This window comes from Ambystoma mexicanum, chromosome 10, assembly GCF_040938575.1.
Source record: "Ambystoma mexicanum isolate Mex_15411 chromosome 10, UKY_AmexF1_1, whole genome shotgun sequence".
In the NCBI taxonomy this organism is placed as follows: Eukaryota; Metazoa; Chordata; class Amphibia; order Caudata; family Ambystomatidae; genus Ambystoma; species Ambystoma mexicanum.
Genome location: NC_090932.1, coordinates 239,160,501 through 239,181,359, shown reverse-complemented (window position 1 = coordinate 239,181,359; position 20,859 = coordinate 239,160,501). Strand labels below are relative to the sequence as shown.

The following is a 20,859-nucleotide window of genomic DNA, read 5'->3' as shown; positions in this document are numbered from 1 at the left end:
ACATGGGATAATATAAACAAGATAAATAAAAGAATGGAAAGTGCAGTACATGGGATAATAAATAAACCAGATAATAAAAGAGCGTCCAACAGGTGGCAAGCGCAGGGAGAGTGCTGAAGTAAGTGCTGGTGGGGGGACTGTATGGATACATAAAACAGTCCCCAGTAGCAGGGCTGCCAGGGAGGCAGTGCAGGCACGCAACTGGCTGGGCTAGAGCTTGAGATCAGAAAGGGCCAGGTAACCAGTGCAATCTCAGTATCAGCCAGGTATTCAGCAGGGGAGAGGGTGAGAGAAAGCAGAAGGGAAGAGGAAGGTTTTAAGGTGCTTCTGGAACCGAAGGTGGTTCTCCTCAAGTTTCAGGGAGGCAGGGAGGCTGTTCCAGAGGGAGGCCCCATCCGAAGAGAGAGCTCTACCACCAACTTGTTGCCTGGAGAAGCGACTGACCCTGAGGGAGTTGGAAGCGGAAGAGTGAAGATTTCGAGAAGGAAGATATTTAGGAAGAGAGAGTTGAAGGTATTGAGGCCCCAGGCCCCAGCAGGCCTTGTGGACAATGCAGAGGGTTTTGAACTTAATCCTCACAGCCACTGGGAGCCAATGCAGAGATTTCAGTCCTGGAGAGATACGATCCCTGGGCTTGAGGCCAAAGACAAGTCTCGCAGTCCTGTTCTGGATGAGTTGCAAAGGTCAGAGGATGGAAGCAGGCAGATTTAGAAAGATGCTGTTGCAATAGTCCAGCCTAGAGAGAACCAGAGCTCTGGAGACAGGAAGCTTCTGGGGGAAGGAGAAGAAAGGGAGAATACCACTGAGAAGGTGCAGGTGGTAGTGTGACTTGTTAGAGACATCAGAATGTGAGGCGAGAAAGAGAGTGTGGAGTCGAAGATGATGCAAAGGTTTTTGGCCTTGCAGGTGGGAGCAGGAACAGGGCCAACAGAGGCCAGCCAGAGAGTTGCAGGAAAGGAGGAAGTGGGTGTGCCAATGAGAAGAATCTCAATCTTACTGGCATTAAGGCAGAGGTTGTTGGCGGCACACCACTCCTGGATAGCAGACAGGCAGTCAGAGATGAGGGACGGAGAAGAGGTGGCCGAAGGAAGCCTGAAAATGAGCTGAGTGTCATCCTCATAGCACTGAAAGTTGGGGCAGAGAGCGGCAATGCGGTGGGCAAGGAGAGCCAGGTATTGGTTGAACAGCCAGGGAGAGAGATTAGACCCCTGGGGGACACCACAGGTAGAGAAAAAGATAGCAGCGAGGAAGGATCCAAGTTGGACCTGAGAGGGTCGGTCAGAGAGGAAGCAAGTCAGCCACGCCAGGGCCTAACCGGTGATACCCAGGTTATCACTGAGACAATTTAGCAGGATAGAATGGTTGACAGTGTCAAAGGCACACGAGAGATCAAGCAGGATGAGGACACAGGAGGTGTTAAGAGTCAAAAATGGAGAGCAGATCTTCACGGATGTTCAGGAGATTTCCGTGCTTCTGGCCTTGCTTGTTGCGTTGGCTCTTTGGTTAATACCCATAGGGCAGTGGCACTGGTATCAATTTGGTAGGCGCATTTTGTTTTGTTTCCTCTGTTAGTATCTTAATTGATTGATGTGGCTTTCTGTCTGCTTTGGGCTCTGAATCTTGAATTGCGAACGTTGAATTAATTGAATTGTGAATTTTGAATTGGAGACAATGTACTTGAATTGTATTATGACATATGTGTATGAAGTATTTTTAATAGGTAATGTAAAAGCTCTATGAAATATACACAAATGCATTAAAAAAAAATAACAACAATAAGCAATGGTGCCTCAAATCTGGCTTCTATTTCACATTAGTTGGTGCTGCAAGCTACACAAAATAAAAAATGCAAGGGGTGATCTTTCCAATTTGGTTATTTGTGCCCGATTCTCCTTCCTCAGGTGCCCCGCTCGAAGTGCAGTGAAAGCTGCGCCCCAGGATCCAGGAAGATGCCTCGACAGGGAGAGCCCAAATGCTGCTACGATTGCGTTGCGTGCGCTGAAGGGGAGGTGGCCCCTAATATTGGTAAAGCGCCATTTAACATTTGTTATACGGATATTTATGGATATTTACAGATGACCAAATATTTCTGTGAAGCACATTTTATATAAAAAGCTAATTCTCTCTATCACTCCCAAACTAATCCATGAATAATTATGATATGCTTACTACTTTGAATGTTTGTTGCAATCTTAATAACATAAAAAACGGAATGCTTGCAGAAACGATGATGATTTTTCTTTTAGTCTAACTCATGATTTTCATTGCTATCTTTCAAGCCAACAAACTGTACTTGAAAGAACAGTTTGGATCTATTGCTCTTTTCAGTCATTTCAGTGACACCTGTAGTTTGGCTCGAAAGTTGCCTGGTGCTGCTATTGATACCGATGCACTAGAGCCTGTCTATTGGTTTGCCAGTTGGTGTCTCTGTGCCATTCGACAGAGCCTCTTCGGTGTGTCCACAATTCTGGAAGGTGTTTGTGAGTTCATATGCGCTCCGGCAGGCATCATTCCTAGAGCATTGGCAGATTAGAGATTAGAACACTAGCCTGGGAAGCAAGCAACCACAGACGCGTTGGGTTCTATCATTCCCCATCAATGATCTCCTGTTATGTAATGTTAGCTGTACCTGGCTCTCATTTTCTCTCTTTCTCTTTCGCTCTACCTTTATCTCTTTCACGCTCCCTTTTTTCCTCCAACTTCTCTTTCTCAGTCTCTCTCTCCCTCTCTGTCGTCTGACTCTGGGTTTCTCTCTCTGTGAGCAAGAGCTGTGTTTCCACTTGCGTGTTTGCTAGTGCTACCCCAACCATTGCTCACAGGAGCAGAAGGTGAGAAAGAATGGAGATATTTTTGGTAAAGTCAGTGTGCTTTGTTATAAAATTGAACGGGAGCAGCAGGGACAGAGACACCCCTGGAGGACAATCCTAGAATGTTATGACATATATCATCAATATACGTGACCCAAGGGAAAGTCACCATCACATTCCGGGGACATTGTCTGTGTGGGGTTGGAGGCGTGAATAGGCTCTTCAGGCGTTGCTGAGTTATGACAGACCTTGAGGGAGGCCTGAGGATCAGGCTACAGTGTCAGTGGGCAGCAGGCAAAATTAAACATTGTCTTGGTGCTCACAGAAGAAACATATTGTTGGTGGTTGTAATCTGTGTGTAACCCTTTCTAAGAAAAAGGGACTAATACTAGGGTGCACTCTTGGAAAAAGAAGCTTGTAAAAGGAGCACATTTCTTAACTGCACTAACATTGAAAACTGGCTATTTTTAAAGGGTTATAATGTTCACCTGTAATGATTACTGTCAGTATAGTTGCAGTCATAAAATTATGGAATACTTGCCATACTGAACAAATCACATGATCAAAAGACTAACCATACAAATTATTTTCTTCCAAGAGGGGCAGTCTTGTACTCTCCTACTGTACCCTTCCGAAATATGCCTATGAAAACAGGGAAGGGGGTATGTAGGAAAAGTGAGTGTTTCTGGCTGATTTGCACACCATCAAAGAATATGTGGGATCATATGAATGACCATAGTTCTTTATATTTGACAAATATGTCTATGATAAAAGGGTTGTATCATTGACTCATATAATGCACATTGAGTTGGGAGCTCAATTCATTTTTCGTAATACTCACCCTACAATTAAAGTGTTTTCAAACATGAATCTTGTTTATTCATTCTGGATGTGAGGATACATTGGATGGCTGTGACTCATCGTGAGTTCTTTTTGTTGCTGGGCAAGCATCTCCATACCTTATTGTAGCGTTAACTAGGCTACACACCTCACCCATGGTATAATAAATGTTGATGGCAACAATGTGTGTAAGGTAAAAAAAAGACACAGACGCCATGGTGATGTGAAGCACAGTTTCATTGATTAAAGGAAATGTAAAGCTATATGTGTGTGTAGTAGGCAAGTTGGAGTGTTATGCCAATGTGTTTCTAACTGCAATACTTTAAATGCAACCTGCTTTGTGATGTTATTGTACCTGTGGAAAGGAAATTGTAAACTACAGCCACCATGTTAAAAGATGATTGACTTACCTGATGAGCCACTTGACCATGTTCTTACTGTGCATTTAGTTCATTACAAAACTTTAAGCACTTGATTTTTTAAAAGAATAAGAAGGCGAATAATCAATCAAATTTCATCAATGTCATCACAGTAAATGAGAAAATATAAGAATCCAGAATTGTTTACATCACTTAATAAAATACAAGTTCATACAATATTAAAAAAGGATAAAATAGTCCATTAAATCAGTTACACAAATTAATCAAATCTCCTCATGGCTTCTTTCCAGATGGCAAAGGCTTCAGCAGTTAGAACTATGGATTCAGCGCTGAATATCATTGACCAAAATTTCAGCATAATACATTACTGGAGGTATTATTATCACTGGGAAACCCAAATAAGTAAATACCCTCGTTCTTTCAAGGGCGGATTCCTGCAGGTTCCATACAAAGGGTCTTTTCTCTGGAATACTTTTGCTGAGGCACATAGTCTTGGTCTTCGGTATGTTAATGACCATGTAGTTTTTTTATGGCGTATTCTGCTAGAGCGTCTATCATTCGTTGGAGCCCGATCTGGGTCTGGTCGAACAGAATAATGTCGTCAGTGTGCGATATGGACAGTACTTGCTCTCTATTTATCTTGGGTGGAAAGTTGTGGACTTTTAATAATTTGTGTTCTAAATCGGCAGTGTAGAGGCTGTATACTATGAGCCCTAAAACACAGCCTTGCTTCAGGCCACAAATAGTTTGGTAATAATTAGTGTTGTTGCCTGCCAGGTTCAATCGAATTGTGAGGTGTAAATGTATAGTTGTTGTATATGTATAGTGGTTGTATATAATACAGTATTCCACACCCCAGATGTTATGCTTTCCCCAAAGTAATGGTCGCAAGACTAAGTCAAAGGCTTTACTGAAATCAGCGTAACAGCAATACAAATTATTGCCATTCTTGTTACTATATTCCGCTATAAGGTGTTGAAGTGTACAGATGTTAGTATTAATACTATGGCCTTTTCTAAATCCTGTTTGATATCTGCTAAGTATATATATCTTCTGGCTGGTGTCCATTATAGCCAAGAGGCAATAGTTGGAAGGTTCCAGTCTTTCTCCTTTTTTGAAAATGGGGACAAGCACAGATCTACGCCAACTATCGGTAATGGAGCCGGTCAGTTCAATGCGAGCATATAGTCATTTCAATATTTTCACCCAAAGTTCTGGTTGGCCCTTAAAGACTATGTTAGGGATACAGTCTGGTTCAGGAGCCCGGGAGCTCTTACGTTTTACGATAATTCAAACCAGTGTATCTTCTTTTATATCCAGTTTAGTAAAGTGTAGTTTTTTATTTTCGAATTCCTCTTTTGAATTAATAGTTCTATTTTTGTTAAATAAATCCTTGATGTATTTGGACCATGCGTCCTGTGAAGTAGGATTAAGTTCGAAAGGTGATAAGATTTTTCTGAATTCGTTATAGCTGGACCAAAATGTATGTGCGCCATATGTTTTCAGCCAACCAAATAACTTTAACCAATTCAAGTTATTTGTTGAGTATTTATGTTGTTTCAACCAGTTTTTATACCGTTTGGCCAGATTTGTGATGAAATTTTGTTTCTCGACTTTGCTTAGCATAAGGTTGCCCCTGACTGCTGCTTCGTCCTTACGATAGGTCCGTTTTTTGGTCTCTATCATCGAATCGAATGGTGCGTTCTACTTGATGTTACCAGGGATAGTTTCATGATGGCTAATTTTCAAGTGTTTTTCGCCTTGGTATTAATCATACATTCCAAATTCCACTCAGACAAATTCAGGGCTGCCTCAATTTCTTTTTGGTCAAGCCATAACATGTAATTAATTTCCTTTATGTTTACATCAGACCAGTGTAATCTGTTACCTTGTGTGTTACATGAAATATTCAGGTTTCTTGTTATTTTTGTAAATGTATTACCGAAATCGACTGTCCAGCTTAAAACAGCATGATCACTCTGGTTAGCAAATCGAATTTTAACAGGACCACAGCACTTTACCATATTTACATCAGTGATCACATAATCAATATGGGATCTTGCAGTTCCATTTGTCCAATTATAACTATTGACATATGTCGTTGATGGAATAAAACGTAAGTATGTCAATTCAAATATGTTAACAAGGTTTGTTTAGATCTCCGGCTAGCATGACAGTTCCCGTAAGGAATTTTTCATACCACTGTGACAGTATATCTACTATCATCCAAAATGTAATTTTGGTATGGAGTCCCCCATATATATTTACGATCAAGATACAAGATGATATGCTTGTTTTTGGCTGTATCATTACCTATAAGACATAAGGGGAAAGAATTGCTTTTGGGAACTGGGTCAAGGTCAAATTAGGTTTTACCCCAATAGCAAGGCCGCCACTGGCGCGTCCCCTTTTTGAAGGGACCGCATGGTTAAATAGGATCTGGTAACCATCTACATCAAACAGAGTAGTGCACCATGTTTCCTGTAAAATAAATACATCGCTTGACACTATAAGCTTGGTTTGCTCCATTTTTTGATGCGTTCAGGTTTCCAATATTGGGCTTCATGGGCTTTGGTTGCAGCTGAGTTGCTGGCGGCTTGGACAGCATTCAATATTTCTCTTTACAAGCGTCGCACATCTTTTAAATAAGAGCTGTTTTTCGTTACTTGAGGAGCTTCTTCTTAGCATCTTAGTTATTTGGCCTTGCAGCATATTATGAGGGATACACCCATTTGGAGCAATGATGCTGAATGGGTTTTTAATAAGGCCACCATTAATGATGAGAAATCCACGCAGGCCCAATTTGTAGGACTGTCGACCCCCAGAAGTTCGATTCTAATATTAGCGGAAGTTATCAGGTCAAGGCTGCTTAAATATAGGCAATAGGCCAGACCTATTCAAAAAAGGGCTTTGAGTAGTAGGATTAGTTTCCTCCAAGATAATCCATTTTCACAGGAATTTCATTGCACTGCTTGTGATAATTAGTTTGTCGAATGACATGGTATTAAGTTTTGTGTCGGCTGATGGCATGTTCTCAGGTTAAACATTAGTGGTTAACACTCCTGGTCTGTTTGCAACCAGGAGAATTTGTCACCAATGATTCATCGATTTTGTATGGTGGCACGCGGCAACTGTTTCCCTGTCTGGGTTACCGGGCTGCTGTGCTCGTCTATGCAGTGTATCAATACGATGAGGGTCAGGTAGGCCTATAGCTGAACTTGCCAAACCATTCCATCTGACATAGTATTTGTTACTGTTACTTTCTTCTGTGATTTTCGCAATTTTTGTGATTTTGCTTCAGGTGTTTTTGTTTTTGCGTTCCTTTCAGCAGACTTGGGTGGCAAGTTGTTCTCGCTGCTACTTTGAAAGTTGGCAATTTTTGGTATATTCTCCGACATCATACTTTTTTTAATAGTATTTTTTAGCTCTATGACCGGCGGGATGGGTATTTCCTCATGGTCCCAGTTTTTGATTGGAACTTCGTCCAAATGGATAAATGGACAAGGTGCCAATAAGGGTAGCCTGAATCCTCGCTCTGTTGGTGCCAGTGGGGTGCTAGATGGATTTATTTTCACAATGCTTTCTCTTCTTCATAATTTAGGGTCAAGCAATAGTTTTTTTACAAGCGCTGTTATATCAACCACCTTTTTTAGTGTAGATTTAACGTCTGATTGATCCTTTACTATAGTAGCTAATAGAATTGAAAGGGCGACTACTTTCGAAATAATGTATTTATTCCATTAGGAACAGATGCTGCTCTGGTCCAAGCATACTCATTTATTGGTGCGTTAGTTTCTTGACTTTCACAACTTGTTTCAAAATGATCTGAGGAGACTGAGGACGATGAGTTGGACAAGTCCATATCAATGAAATCGTCGTCATTATTTTTGTTAGGCAGATCTTTTCTGCCTCTGAGAGATAGACCGGCATTAGTTGGAGTTTCACCATTACACAGATTATATCGGTAGTGAGCCTGGGCGCAGTCAGTAGGACGCCGTCTATTGTGTGAATTTATGTATGGACCCAATAAGCCATCAACCTCACAATCTTGTATTCCGGGTGTACATTTATGTATCACCATTCATTGCCTGGGGCTTGGATACCCTTTGGGTTGCAGCCAGTGGCCTTAATAGTATTGTGCCATGGGAGCATACTACCATAATTGCCAGTGCATTTATTGGTTTTCCTGATGAAGACGTTGCCTGAATCATCTTTATACGTCGAAACCGGTCGAGAAGAACAATTGGGGATGTGATCAGTCAGATTTTATTGATTTGATCCACCCCCTTAGCAGATCAAATGTTGTATAACTATTGTAATGTTGAACATTGCATGTACATGAAATCGCATTTTTTGTAGTGAAAACTAGGTTGTTTTACTTCATAAATGTTCCACCAATTTTCGTTTTAGTGGCTTGTGTATGAATGTTTGTCACTGAATGTAGTTTAATGAATTAATGGTTCACTGTGATTGGAGTGAAATTGTATGGCTTTTTTATGGCTTTTTATGCTTTCCTGCAACATTAATGAAATTTAATCTGTTGACTAATTTATGATAAATTAATTCCTTACAAATAATGTTTCAGGCTAAATAAATTCTGATACTTTATTAAGAAATAACATCCTGTGGACATCTTTTCAGTTTACTCCGCTGTAAGACAACAGCCATCTTCAAAAGTGAATTATTGTTGTCTATTGCATGAGAGAGCGTGTTGTCTAGTGTTTCTGTCAAAGATATAGAAGAGTGTTTGCTTTTATTGGGATTCTTAGCTTCGAAAACGCCTGTGATGGCAGATTGAGAAAGGTGTGTTTGCTTTGACTGTAGCTTCTTGATTGCAGCGTGCTTTGTTTTTAAAAGTACGCCTTATTTTTTGCTGACACATGTAGTGCGGGCAGTAGCGCTACGCAGCATGAATTTGCGAGAAGGGAAATGTTTCATTTTTTAGTGGCTTTTTTCTGCTGCATATGGTCTTACCTGGTATATTGACAGATCAGTCTCAGGCAACACAAGACACAGGACAAGCAATCACACTCCAGCTCACATGACGCACGTGCTGACGTGTACTTCTGGTGATTTTTTGTCTGTGTCTTCAGGCAGGGTCAGAGCTCAGAGTGAGGATCAGCTGCAGACTCAAGCAGTCGAACTCTGCTCCACAGATCCAGCGAATTCCAGCAAATGAAATAAACTAGTGTTAGATTGTGTCCAAATGCCTCAAATAACACAGGACACTCAATCACACTGCAGCTCATATGACGCACGTGCTGACGCGCACATCTGGTGATTTTATGTCCGTGTCTTCAGGCAGAGTCAGAGCTCAGAGTGAGGATCAGCTGCAGACTCAAGCAGTCGAACTCTGCTCCACAGATCCAGCAAATTCCAGAAAACGCAATAAACAAGTGTTAGATAGCGTCCAAATGCCTCAGTGACACAGGACACTCAATCACACTCCAGCTCACACAACGTGCCTAATGGCTGACCAAATGGCTGACATTTATGAGGACACATATTCCTCCCTGAGGTAAGAAGATAGCTGTTACCCCTCTGCTGACATGTGGCCTAAAAGGAATGCACCCCCAAGAGAAAAAGAGCACATAGGAGACCTGAAAGCCAGTTATTCTGTTATTCCAAACAGTCACTGTCAGCAGAGAGTAAGTAAAGCCTGACCTAGGCTGGTAACACCCCACGCCCATTCCTGAATTACTCTCCTCTACCGAGGAGCCCTTTATCTTCACAGCAATCCTGACACATGGCATTAGGAAGGAGAGAAGCGTACTATAAGCCAAAGGATGGAGGTGCCTCATCTGCTGCCCCATAAGTTCGCTGTGCAGATAGACTAAAACAAGTAAAGATACTAGTGCTGGCTAACTAAACCGAACACCCTGATATCTAGGCCTGGCGCTCTGCTATGAACCTCGAGGGCCTCACACCCCAGCTGGCCACTTACACCACATTCCTTGGGTTCGACATCAACAGATAGCACAAACCATGCTATGTGCTGTTTGAAGGAGAGCTATGTGCTGTCGGCTTGGCACCAACTTCTATCCTGCAGAAAATCATACCCTTCATCCCAGAAAACAACTTCAGACTTCAGATTCTCTGCTAAAGCCTTCGTCCTCTCCCACCTGGATGGTGGCAATGGCCTTTTGGAAGGCCTTCTGGCAACTACCCAGGCAAATCTGAGATGTGTCCTGCATGCTGCAGCACGACTCATCAAAGGACTCCACAAATTCAAGCACATCCCCCTGACCCTCATCAAACTGCAATGGCTTTGGATGCAAGCACGTATCATCTTCAAATCCTGCTGCACAATCGAATAGACTGTCACCCTGGAGTCCCCAAGCTACATCAATGAGTACCTCAGCATCTCCAGAAGCCTACGATTCCCAAGAAGTATAGACATGTGCAAACAACTTAAACTGTGTGGGTGCAGGAAGGAAAGAACCAGAAGGACACGCTTCTCTGTCTACGCCTGAAGAATCTGGAAGCTCCTCGATGTCAATACCAGACTCTCGCCTTGCTTCTACAATTCAGGAAGGACATCTGGGCCCTCCTGTACATAGAATTGCTCTTCCCTAACACCTAGATCAACACCCTCCTCTGCCCACCCTATGTGATACTGGGTGATCTGATCCCCACTGTTTCCTCCCGAAGTTGCTTGTAGACCCCTTCCTGACAAATTGCCCACCCTGACCCTTCCTGCTTCCTGGTATCTCTGCTTCCCTCACTGTGCAGAGACGTTTTTATGGGAGGGCAAAAGGGGCACTTGCCCAGTGCCCCCACCTTGGAGGGGGCCCCCACAAGGCTGCCTGATCTACAGTAAGATTCCATTGTTCACCAGACTTAAATAGCACACGCCAGGAGATTTTATGGCATGCTGCTGAGGCGCTAAACTTATTGCCTGTCTGTTTTGATAAGTACATTCTGCCTTGATCAATTAATCATGTAATACTTTCTGTGTTCACTGTGGAATACATAGTTTGTGTGTTCCGTATGGCACAACTTCTGTAGCATTCTTTCCTTTCTGTGGGAATTATGTTGATCATGTGCAATAGCCAAAGTTGAAATCCATTTTGATCAATTGAGTGCCACAATGGTTCAGAAGTTAGCTTAGTGTGTTAAGCACTCATTGCAGAGATATGTGTTCATATGAAAGATTAGAAGAGCACATTCTAGCAAGGCTGGCTGAACCATTCCTATGTCTGAGGTTTATAAACCTACCTGCATATGTACTTGGTTTTGCAGCATAAGAGGTGCTATTAACACCAATGTTCCGGCACCAGATAGGGGTTACTATAAAAACAAATATGTCATTCGTATGGTGAAGGTATAGAAATTGGTTTGTTCAGATGGGGTGTTCTAAAACCTAGGCAATCCCTTCCAAAGATGAGCATAAATGATTAGTCCAAGAGGTGAATAAATATCCAAATTCAAGACTGTGGAATAAAAGTATGCATGCTTGTATTATGGCTTTGCCAGCAGACGATACAGTGATCCCGGTCAAATCATATAACATCTCTTGCATTGCTGTGCTGTCCTCTTGCATGCTGGTGGCATTGTTTAGCTCATTAATTGATATTTCTTCTTATGTAGGCCATTTCAGTGGAAGCAGTGATAGACAGGAGAGAGTGGACCAGATGCTGTAGGCCTCAGGCAAGCATATTTTAAGGTCTGCTTGTTTGACACAAAAAACGTTTTGCTTTTTGTATAAAAGTCAAAGGTTTTTCTGCATGTTTATCAATAACAATTTCACAAGCCATTGTTTTGGAAGTATTTAAAACTTAAAAGTACAAAATACATACCTAGATAAAATCTGTTAAATCACATCCATGTTACGCTCACCTGGTCTCTGCGGGGATGTTGGGGCACGGTAGGAGCCCCCCCTGGACTTGCCTTCCTTGGATCGGTTCTCTCCCCCAGCTGCTGCAAAGTCGGCTGCTCTGGTTACTGGAACTGCCCCTGAGGGAATACGTCAGGCATTGAGAATGGTGTGGTGATATCTTGATTTCCCTTGAACCCTTTGTTCCAGAACGAGATGAGCAAGCGTTTGCCCATGTAAGCTCACCTGATTTCTTGTAATGATGTGCTCTCTGTCCTTCTTCTCATTAGCAGGGGCCCCTTGGGTGGACCTAGTTGCTTCACTGGTCCGTGGATGTGGCGACCCAGACCGGCTGCGACCAACCACTTGGAAGGTAAGTGTTCTTAGCAATGATTATTGTCTGTGTTCTTATTGCAATGTCTTTTTGCCATGATTATAGTTCGTAATTCTTGCAATGTCTTTTCTCTCCCCTATAGGTGTGAAGATGTCTGCACAGAGTCGCAGTGTTTAGAGCGAGTCCAATGATGCGCCAAGAGGATAACGAAGCCTTAAAATTAGATGGTAAATTGGCTTTCAGGGTAGAACACAAGGCTTAGGTGTGGCGTGGCCAAGTGTAAGTTATTTATGCAGCTTCTAACCTTGTTTGTTCTTTTCTCTTGCAGGGAAGGCCTGGCGACGTCAAGTGGAGAGCAACTGTCCGAAGGTCAGTCTGCGGTTGCAGGATGGAGGGCTCCATGAAGATGAAGAATGGAAGATAAACTCCCGCGTAGCTGGATGTACAGAACAGGTGGGGATGTGCTCCAACTCCGATGACTATGGGAATCAGGTAAGATGCGTTGCGCTGCAGGCGATGGAGTACAGGAGACAGGTAAGATGCGCTTTCAGTGATGGTGTAGCTGGAGTCAGGTAAGATGCGCTTTCCGCGATGGTGTAGCTGGAGTCAGGAGGATGCGCGTCAAGGAGATGAGCTGGAAAAAAGGTAATAACTCCGTAGACGGCGGTAGGCGTTACGCTGCTGAAGGCAGACTAAAGTGAAGCACCAGTATGCGGACGGGTTGGCCTTAAATAGGCTGTCTCCATCCCCCCCTTTGGCCCCGCCTTGTGGCTCCACCTTGCCACTCCCAGAGGTTCTTGCACGTGCTCCCCAATGTTCTCCTATGGCCACACCCGACCTGGATGCACGTGCCTTAGGCACAAAGTGTGCAAAGCACACTTTTTCATGAGCCTGGCGTCAGAGGCGCCAGGACTGAGTCCATTTGGACCCTGTAGGTGATAAAGACATGGGCCCTTCTCCAGTGGCCATGACAATCGATTGTTATGCTGGTACTTATATACTTCCCTTGATGATGGACAGAATGAAGCTAGAATTATTCCTATTTTGAGTAACACCCTTCTGTAATATTTTGATTTTAAAAATGGTCAGGTTTGGAAATGTAATTTGTGTACTTTGCAAGTCAGTTTGATAAAAGGAGATTGTTTTAGTACATGGTAAGAGCTGGAAAAGAAAGTGTTCAAATGCAGAAATTGCATAATTGGCACAAATCCCAGCTTAACCCTTTAAGCAATGTGTGATCTTGGGCATCTCATTTAATCTTTTATTGCCTGACCTCTCAGAATTAGCAGTCCCTAAACCTTTCAAAATTGTCAGCCATTCAGAGTATTTTCCTTCTCAGGGTATGATCTTCATAAAAGCCTCACTCAGGGTGTCACTGGCTATAGGATTGCTTCCAATATAACAGTGAGAATTAATATACTGCACGCCACAGGCACGTGATCCCTTGATCTCTAATGGCAACATTATTTGAAAACCATGTCCCACTTCTAATCTCAGTCTGTCTGAATAGAGACACCTTCCTGGTAGCTTCTAATCTGCATTCACTGTCAATGCTATGCTATGTGTAGCTTTATCCTTCCTTACAATTGGCCTACTCTATCCTGCCTTGAGCACTTTTGCATTCTCTGAGGCAGCTAATGTGAGTTCTCTGCCTATACTGGGGTATATGTACCTTTTACATACAGGGCAGCATTAATAACTAATACTACAGGCTGCATACCTTACCGGATGCTATTGATAAACTGCACCGTTTCTATACTAGAAGAGAAGTATATCTCTTATTAGACTGCTAATGTAGGCCTACAAATGCTACTTGTTTATCATTCTGATTAGAGCAAGAATGAAGAGGGTAAGGGGACTTAAAGGGAGTAAACATGCTTATTTTGAATGCAGCATATCAATGTATAGGTTACGATCACGTTGTGGGGGGGGTGCCAACAGATATTCTTGATCACTTAATTCCTTTGGTTTGGTGCACGGGGGCCCCAAAGATGTCCATGCCCAGGACCCCAAAAATGCTTAAAATGGCCCTGTCACTGTGTCCTTCCTCCTATGATTTGGAAAGCTTCCCGTTGCTGTCTAATGCTTCTCCCTAGAGCAATAAATATGCTTATGAAAATAATAACAACAAATTTGGATGAAGCAAGACATCACTGGTCGCTGCTCTCTCAGTACACAACTTTCAACTAATGTACCACACAGAGGTCAGAAAAATCAATGCTGATGGATTACCCTGCCAGCCTGATCCCCCAGAGGCTGAAGACATGACAGAATGGTGCAACTTTCCAGCTGAAGCAGTGTGGCTGCCCTGCCTTTGGACATCTGGTTGTGTTCCTTTGGAATACTGTGATGTCACTAGGCTGGTCAATAGTAGAGATTCCAAATCAGAAACTCATTAAGCCTTGCCAAGCCAAGTTAACTGACCCCAGTATGGCTGCTCCGAGCCAAGGTGGATTGGAGCTATATAACTTCCATAATGTTGCCAGCCATTTTTCATTTGCTAAGGAGTGGAAGACACTATTCATCAAAGGAGGTGTCTTAAACAATACTAGCCAGGATGCTGATTGACATCTCCATCACCTGGTGCTCCCTCGTCAGCATCACCAAGCCGCACTCCATATGGTTCCTTACCAGCGTAGCCACTTTGAGGTTTGAATGCACCTACAACCTGGCCAAGAAATCCTTCTCAAATCTGCTTGTGCCTGTATCTCCTCCTACCTCAAAGGTTGATCCTGCAAAATCTCTTGGAACCTGAAAGCCTCTGACCCCACCCCTCTCCCTGTCAGCATCCCCCAAGGACCAGTCCTTAGACCTCTGCTCTTTACACTAGATTGCTGTCCTAGGAAGATGTATCTCATCCTTATGCTTTCAATATCATTTTATTACTGATGATGCTTTAATATTTTTCTCCTTTCCCTTCTTCACCCCATCCTTCTGAGAACGGATTACAAACTATATCACTGCAGTTTTTCACTGGATGGCTATCTGCTGGCTCATGCTATAAACTTCAAATATGAAAGTCATCTTTCTCCCAACTTGCAATGACATCCCACCCTCCCCTCTCCAATCTCATTTGTACCTGAACTTCTTTCTCTTCACACAAGGATTGCAACCTTAGGGTCCTGTTTGATAGCGACTTCCGACTGCAACAATTCATCACTACCACTGCCTCTGTTCCTCGTGCTAACCTCCTCAACATTTGGAAAATTCACCCTGACCACAAAAGTTCTAATCTACACTCTCATGCTCAGCAAACTTGACTGCTCCTTGGCCTTGGAGTTCCTCTCTACTCCTTCTTCCATCTACACACAGTCCTCAAATGTGCCAGGCACACTCTACAACCTACCCAGATCCTGCCTCAATGTTAATTACTGACAACATGCTATTTGGATATCAATGCACAACCCCTCTCTTTTAAAGTTCCTTCTCCTATTCTACAAATCTATCAATGGTCCTGCTGCTCCGAACATGTCTGATTGATACTATATCAACTCACCATCTTGCTCCATCCTATAATCAACTGCATTCAACCTTACTGTCCTATATTCTCCCTGTGCCTTCTCTTGCTTTAGCTCCTTCCCCCTAGTCGCACCACACAAATAAATCCTGATGTATCTTGGAATGGCATTAACTTCAGGCAGGACACACAGGAACCACTCTAGAGCCAGGTAGGTAGAAAAGGTAAGTTGCTTTAATGTTACAGTTCAAGTAGGAAGGTAAGACTGGAGAGCAGCTAATATGCTTCTACCTCCTCTGGCTCTTTCTCTGCCTGTCCTCAACCGTCATCCCTGGAACCCTCATGCTCCCTAGGTTCCACGCCTCACGCCAACACTCCAAACTCCACTACTCACACACACACACACAGCTCATCCGGCCAGGTGCAAAGCTAGGCGCTAAGCCATAGCACTTTTTTTTCCTTAAAAGAAGAAAATAGAAAACTCTCCACATGTGCACAAGGAATCAAACATACCGAGGAACAATACTACTTCTGTCCTGGTCTGCCTCCCAGGACCACAGGGCTGCCACCCCCAAGCAGAGCCTGCTCCCTATGAGCAATAGACTTCACTAACTCACATAAACCACCCATAAAGAACCTTGTTCCTTCTGTAAGGGCCTGCCACACCCAAACCCTAGACCTGCCACGTCCAGGCATAACCTCACCTACAGTACAGAGCACCACAGTCTCTGCAGTGCGAGTAACCACTCTATCATCCATATTCCTGAATGATTCTTCTCAAAGAACTCAATACAACACATGGAGGTTTACAAGAAGGTCTCAATGTATCTAACCCCTTGGTTCACAGTGTATCTACCCTAATGTATTAGGTAAAACCAATAGCACCAACACTTAACGCCACTAACACATCTCACCACTAACTACGCCACCTCTCTCAAATAGAGAACATTAAAGAAAATGTATAGGAAAGTGACTCACAAAAAATAGAGCACAAAAAAACACAATGACGCAACCACAAAAGGCATGGTGCGTACAGCATGCACATACACAACTGTGCAAAGACTGCATGCAAGCAAAAGAAGATGAAAAATGTGTGCTTGCTAAAATGTCATAAGAAAATGTCAATAAATATATAATCCACTAAGTAACTTGCCATATGGTTCACTTGGTCACAACATGACCGCAACATCACTTAATAAAACTCAATAAAAAGACACTAAACTACACTGGCATCATTCTGTGTGCCCAACTCAATTCAATTTAATACCAATTATGGAGTGCCCAGAGAACTATATTCCACCTATCAATACGCACAACCTGGCACCACAGACCTCAAATAGGAGTTAGAACCATCACTCCTACAATTACACTATATCCACAACTAAGCCTGGAGACAGATGCCGGCACCTACCACACATCTTTCCTACTGCACGGGTCCCAACTCCCACACATCACGCGTCAAAATATGCTTGATCAGTCTCCATTTAAATCTTAGGGACACCTTGCCCAAAGTTCTCATGACTACTACCCTACCCTCCTAGGGTTCATCTCATCAGAACGCTACAACTGTAATGTGTTCAAACCTCACTATAACTCGGGTTTCACCAGAGGTTTTACCATGGCACCACACCTGGCCAGCATGTAAGCCACAACCTCTCCTTAACATATGCTACCTCTTACACGCACCCTCTTCATAATGTAGGTCACTACATACCTTCACTTGCGTTCACACAACTCAACCTCAACATTTTATGCAAGTATCGCCGGTATCAGGTAATATTATCCCCTATATATGGTTGCCGTAAATAATATCGCCGGGAAAAGGTTGCAGCGATATTATATGGGTGAGCATATATATGGGGACAGGGGCGAACAAAAAAAAGTTTGGGAGTTGCGGGGGTGTCCCCCGCATGTTCCATGCAATAATGTCGCCACAAAAAATGGCCAATATTCGGCGATACTTTTGCATGGCAAGATTTTTGTGGCGACATTATTACATGGAACTGTATCGCCATACTCGCCCTTAAACATCAATACATGCACTCAAATCATCCACTCAGTACATACACCTGTACATTTACAGAATAAAAATGGACATACTAGTAATTAAACATCAATACATGCTCTCAAACCATGTCCACTCAGTACATATACATTTGCATTAACCGAAAATTTTTTTTATATTGTAGGGATGTAAAACACTAGCAGAAATGGTGGTGATCAAGCACCATTCTAAAAAGTGTGCACCAATATCACATAAAAAAGAAACATCCCACTAACTCTTTTTAATATCATCCTTTAAGAACCTCATCATTTAATACAATTTCTGTGCTAAAAGTCGTTGCCCAAAATTTCTGAGGACGTTTCACCATTTCAAAACCAAATAAAACATTGTTTAAGAATTATTCATCCATTGTCGTCCATTGTCAAAACCCTGCGCACTTATCTCTAAATTAACATATTTAAGAAGTTGACTGTGCCAGGATCCTTTTTTAAAACAAATTGTGCATGTTTTCCACCAATAGCATCATTGAAATCATTTCATCTTCATTAACAAAGCATTTTGTGTTCCATGACATTTCACATAAAATTATGTTTCAATTATAGTGCACGTAAGAATCAATCATTCAAACTGCATCCAATCCTGCACATTCAGCACCACTCCAGCATAAACTGCTTCAAAATGCACTATAACGCCCATGCCCTTCTGCTTACTTGGACTGCAGCACACGTAATCAAACATCATTTGAATAATGAACGTGTCAGTAAAACACAACAATGATGCTTCAGGATCAGGCTGTACCACGAAGCAACATCACAAAGATATACTTGATAGCACTCCTGCAGCATTCTTTTATGCGCTTCCGCCGCCGCCACCATCGCAACTCAATCACATGGCAGCTCAATATTTCCCTGTCGCTGCGTATTACTTTTGTACAGCCCCTTAATGTTTGTCCGTTGCCATTTCCCCTTTATTTTTTATTTTTCCGACTTTGTACTCATCTTGAATGCCCAAAATGTTTCTCAAAAATATGTCTGGTGCAGTCTGAGGAAAATAAATAAACACTCAAGGTTACGAGAATCCCTTGTTCCGTGTTCGTCATCAGGAAAATGTAGGACTCGAGGGCCCTTCCTCTAACTTCTCTCCTCGCCGGCTCTCTGCATCATTGGCAAAGGGACTACGTTATTTTCCTTGCGTTCCAGTGCAAACGGCTATGCTAGAACGCAAACGAGGGGGGGCTGCTGGGCGTGCGTACCACCCACAGCCCCCCGGAGACCCTCTCCACGGTCCTAAATCTGTGCACCATTAATATTGATCTGAAAACACAGTACCTTGAAGTGGAATGGACCGGATTCATTTTCTTTCACTTCGTCTTTTTGCCTTTTTTTCTCTTAGCGCAACAACGCTCGGATCTGCTGCTATCATATGGCTGCTCAATGTACACACACAGCCAGTGTGCACGTCTCATGGTTGTCTTCATTCATGCAGCTCTCCCTATCTGGCCCTCTCCTTATGCCAGGGCCAGCACTCTTCATGCCCCATGGATGGGCCTTCGCTCTCATCAATGCCACTGCCACCCCTCTTGAATGCAGCACAGCTCTATCAGCATCCCATTTTCACCAGCTTCTCATGTCTGTGCTGTTGAACTGCTGATGAACGGCATCCGGACTCCATCCTTTTCATTCCGGATTTCACTTCTCTTCGCTCAGTACTTCATCACCCTGCTCTCCCCTTCCTCTGGGTTCTTGATTTCCTCTTCGCCAAAATGATGTATCTTGGAGTGGCATTAACTTTAAGCAGGACACACAGGAACCACTCAAGAGCCAGGTAAGTAGAAAAGGTAAGTTGGAGAGCAGGTAATATCCTTCTACCTCCTCTGGCTCTCTCTCTGCCTGTCCTCAAACATCATCCCTGGAACCCTCATGCTCCCTAGGTTCCAGGCCTCACAACAACACTCCAAGCTCCACTACTCACACACACACAGCTCATCCTGCCAGGTGCAAAGTTCGGCGCTAGGCCACAACAAATCCCGCTGCCCAAAACAATCAAAGCCAGCCCAACTTTGGATCTCTTCAAAGGACGGCTTAAACTTCACTTGTTAAAGCGGGAGCTCCTCCTGCGCTCTCCCACACACTTCAGAGCTTTTGATACATATTTTGTTTTATTACAGTTAACAAATATAACATGACATGGAACAATACACTGATAAAGAAGTATGAAATGATTAATTGTGGCACATTCATTTGTAATACTTAGCAACGTGTACACTTTAAAATTAAAATAAGTTCCGTTACACAAATGGTTTGAATTTCATGGATTAGTAAACAATTACAATTGCGGGGAACGTACCTGATTCTAGTAAATCTATTTCTGGTATTTCAAACATGGTATAATAAGCATATGTAGCAGTCAAGAAACAAGAATAGACAGAAGTAGAACCATGTTTAAGTAAGTAGCAAGTGTTATGAAAATAGTTAATGTTCACATTTACATTTACAATTCTAAATTACAAGTTTTATAAAAAATTAAAAAATAAAATACAAGAAAAAGTACATGCCCATGCGCATTGTGATAATACACAATCTAAGAATTTTAAGTTTGGTTAATGTAAACAAAAAGTCTGTTACTTATGCTTGTACAAATGGGGATGCACTATAAACGCACCAAATGTGACAGGAAGTATAGGCTCTGAGAGTATATCCACGTGAGGAGCTCTGACAAGCTGGCCTTGGGGCCTCTGCCGTCCGGGACTCCTCGCACACCTTAGCAAGCTTGTGGGTAGGGGTGAGCGGGAAAATGATTCTGCTTCGTTCTTCTGTGTCGGGCAGGTGGAGGCAGCAGTGCACGGGCCTTTGCCACCCGGGGTTCCTCACACACCTTGCACCTGGGGCTGGCTGATGCCTCTGTGCCGATGGCTATCTGTGCTGTCCCTCGCCGACTCACACTACTGCGAGGAGGGCTCCGACACTGTGTGTCTTGTCACCCGACTCGTCCCCAATGTAATATTCCAGACCGCCTACGGTCTATGCAATGACCCACACAGTCTCTCTATCATACACAGCAGTGAGGAGACGGGAGGAGGATACAAAAATGTCTTTAATCCTTAACTCCAAACATGAACTGAACTTCCCTTGTCCCGCACCGCCCCTTCCCGTAGTTCCATGTCCTCCACGTGATGTGGGAGCTGGCTTAGTGTAAGGTCGTCACATAAACCTATCAAGAA

General features: G+C 43.1%; 1 protein-coding gene across 1 annotated transcript in view; it reads left to right on the top strand.

Moving 5' to 3' along the window:
- LOC138491318 (vomeronasal type-2 receptor 26-like) overlaps positions 1–20,859 on the top strand; it is a 99,749-nt gene that overhangs the window by 58,023 nt on the left and 20,867 nt on the right. The window contains exon 3 of the mRNA XM_069617771.1: positions 1,902–2,025. Coding sequence (XP_069473872.1) covers positions 1,902–2,025 — 124 coding nt within the window. The remainder of the gene's footprint in view (positions 1–1,901; positions 2,026–20,859) is intronic.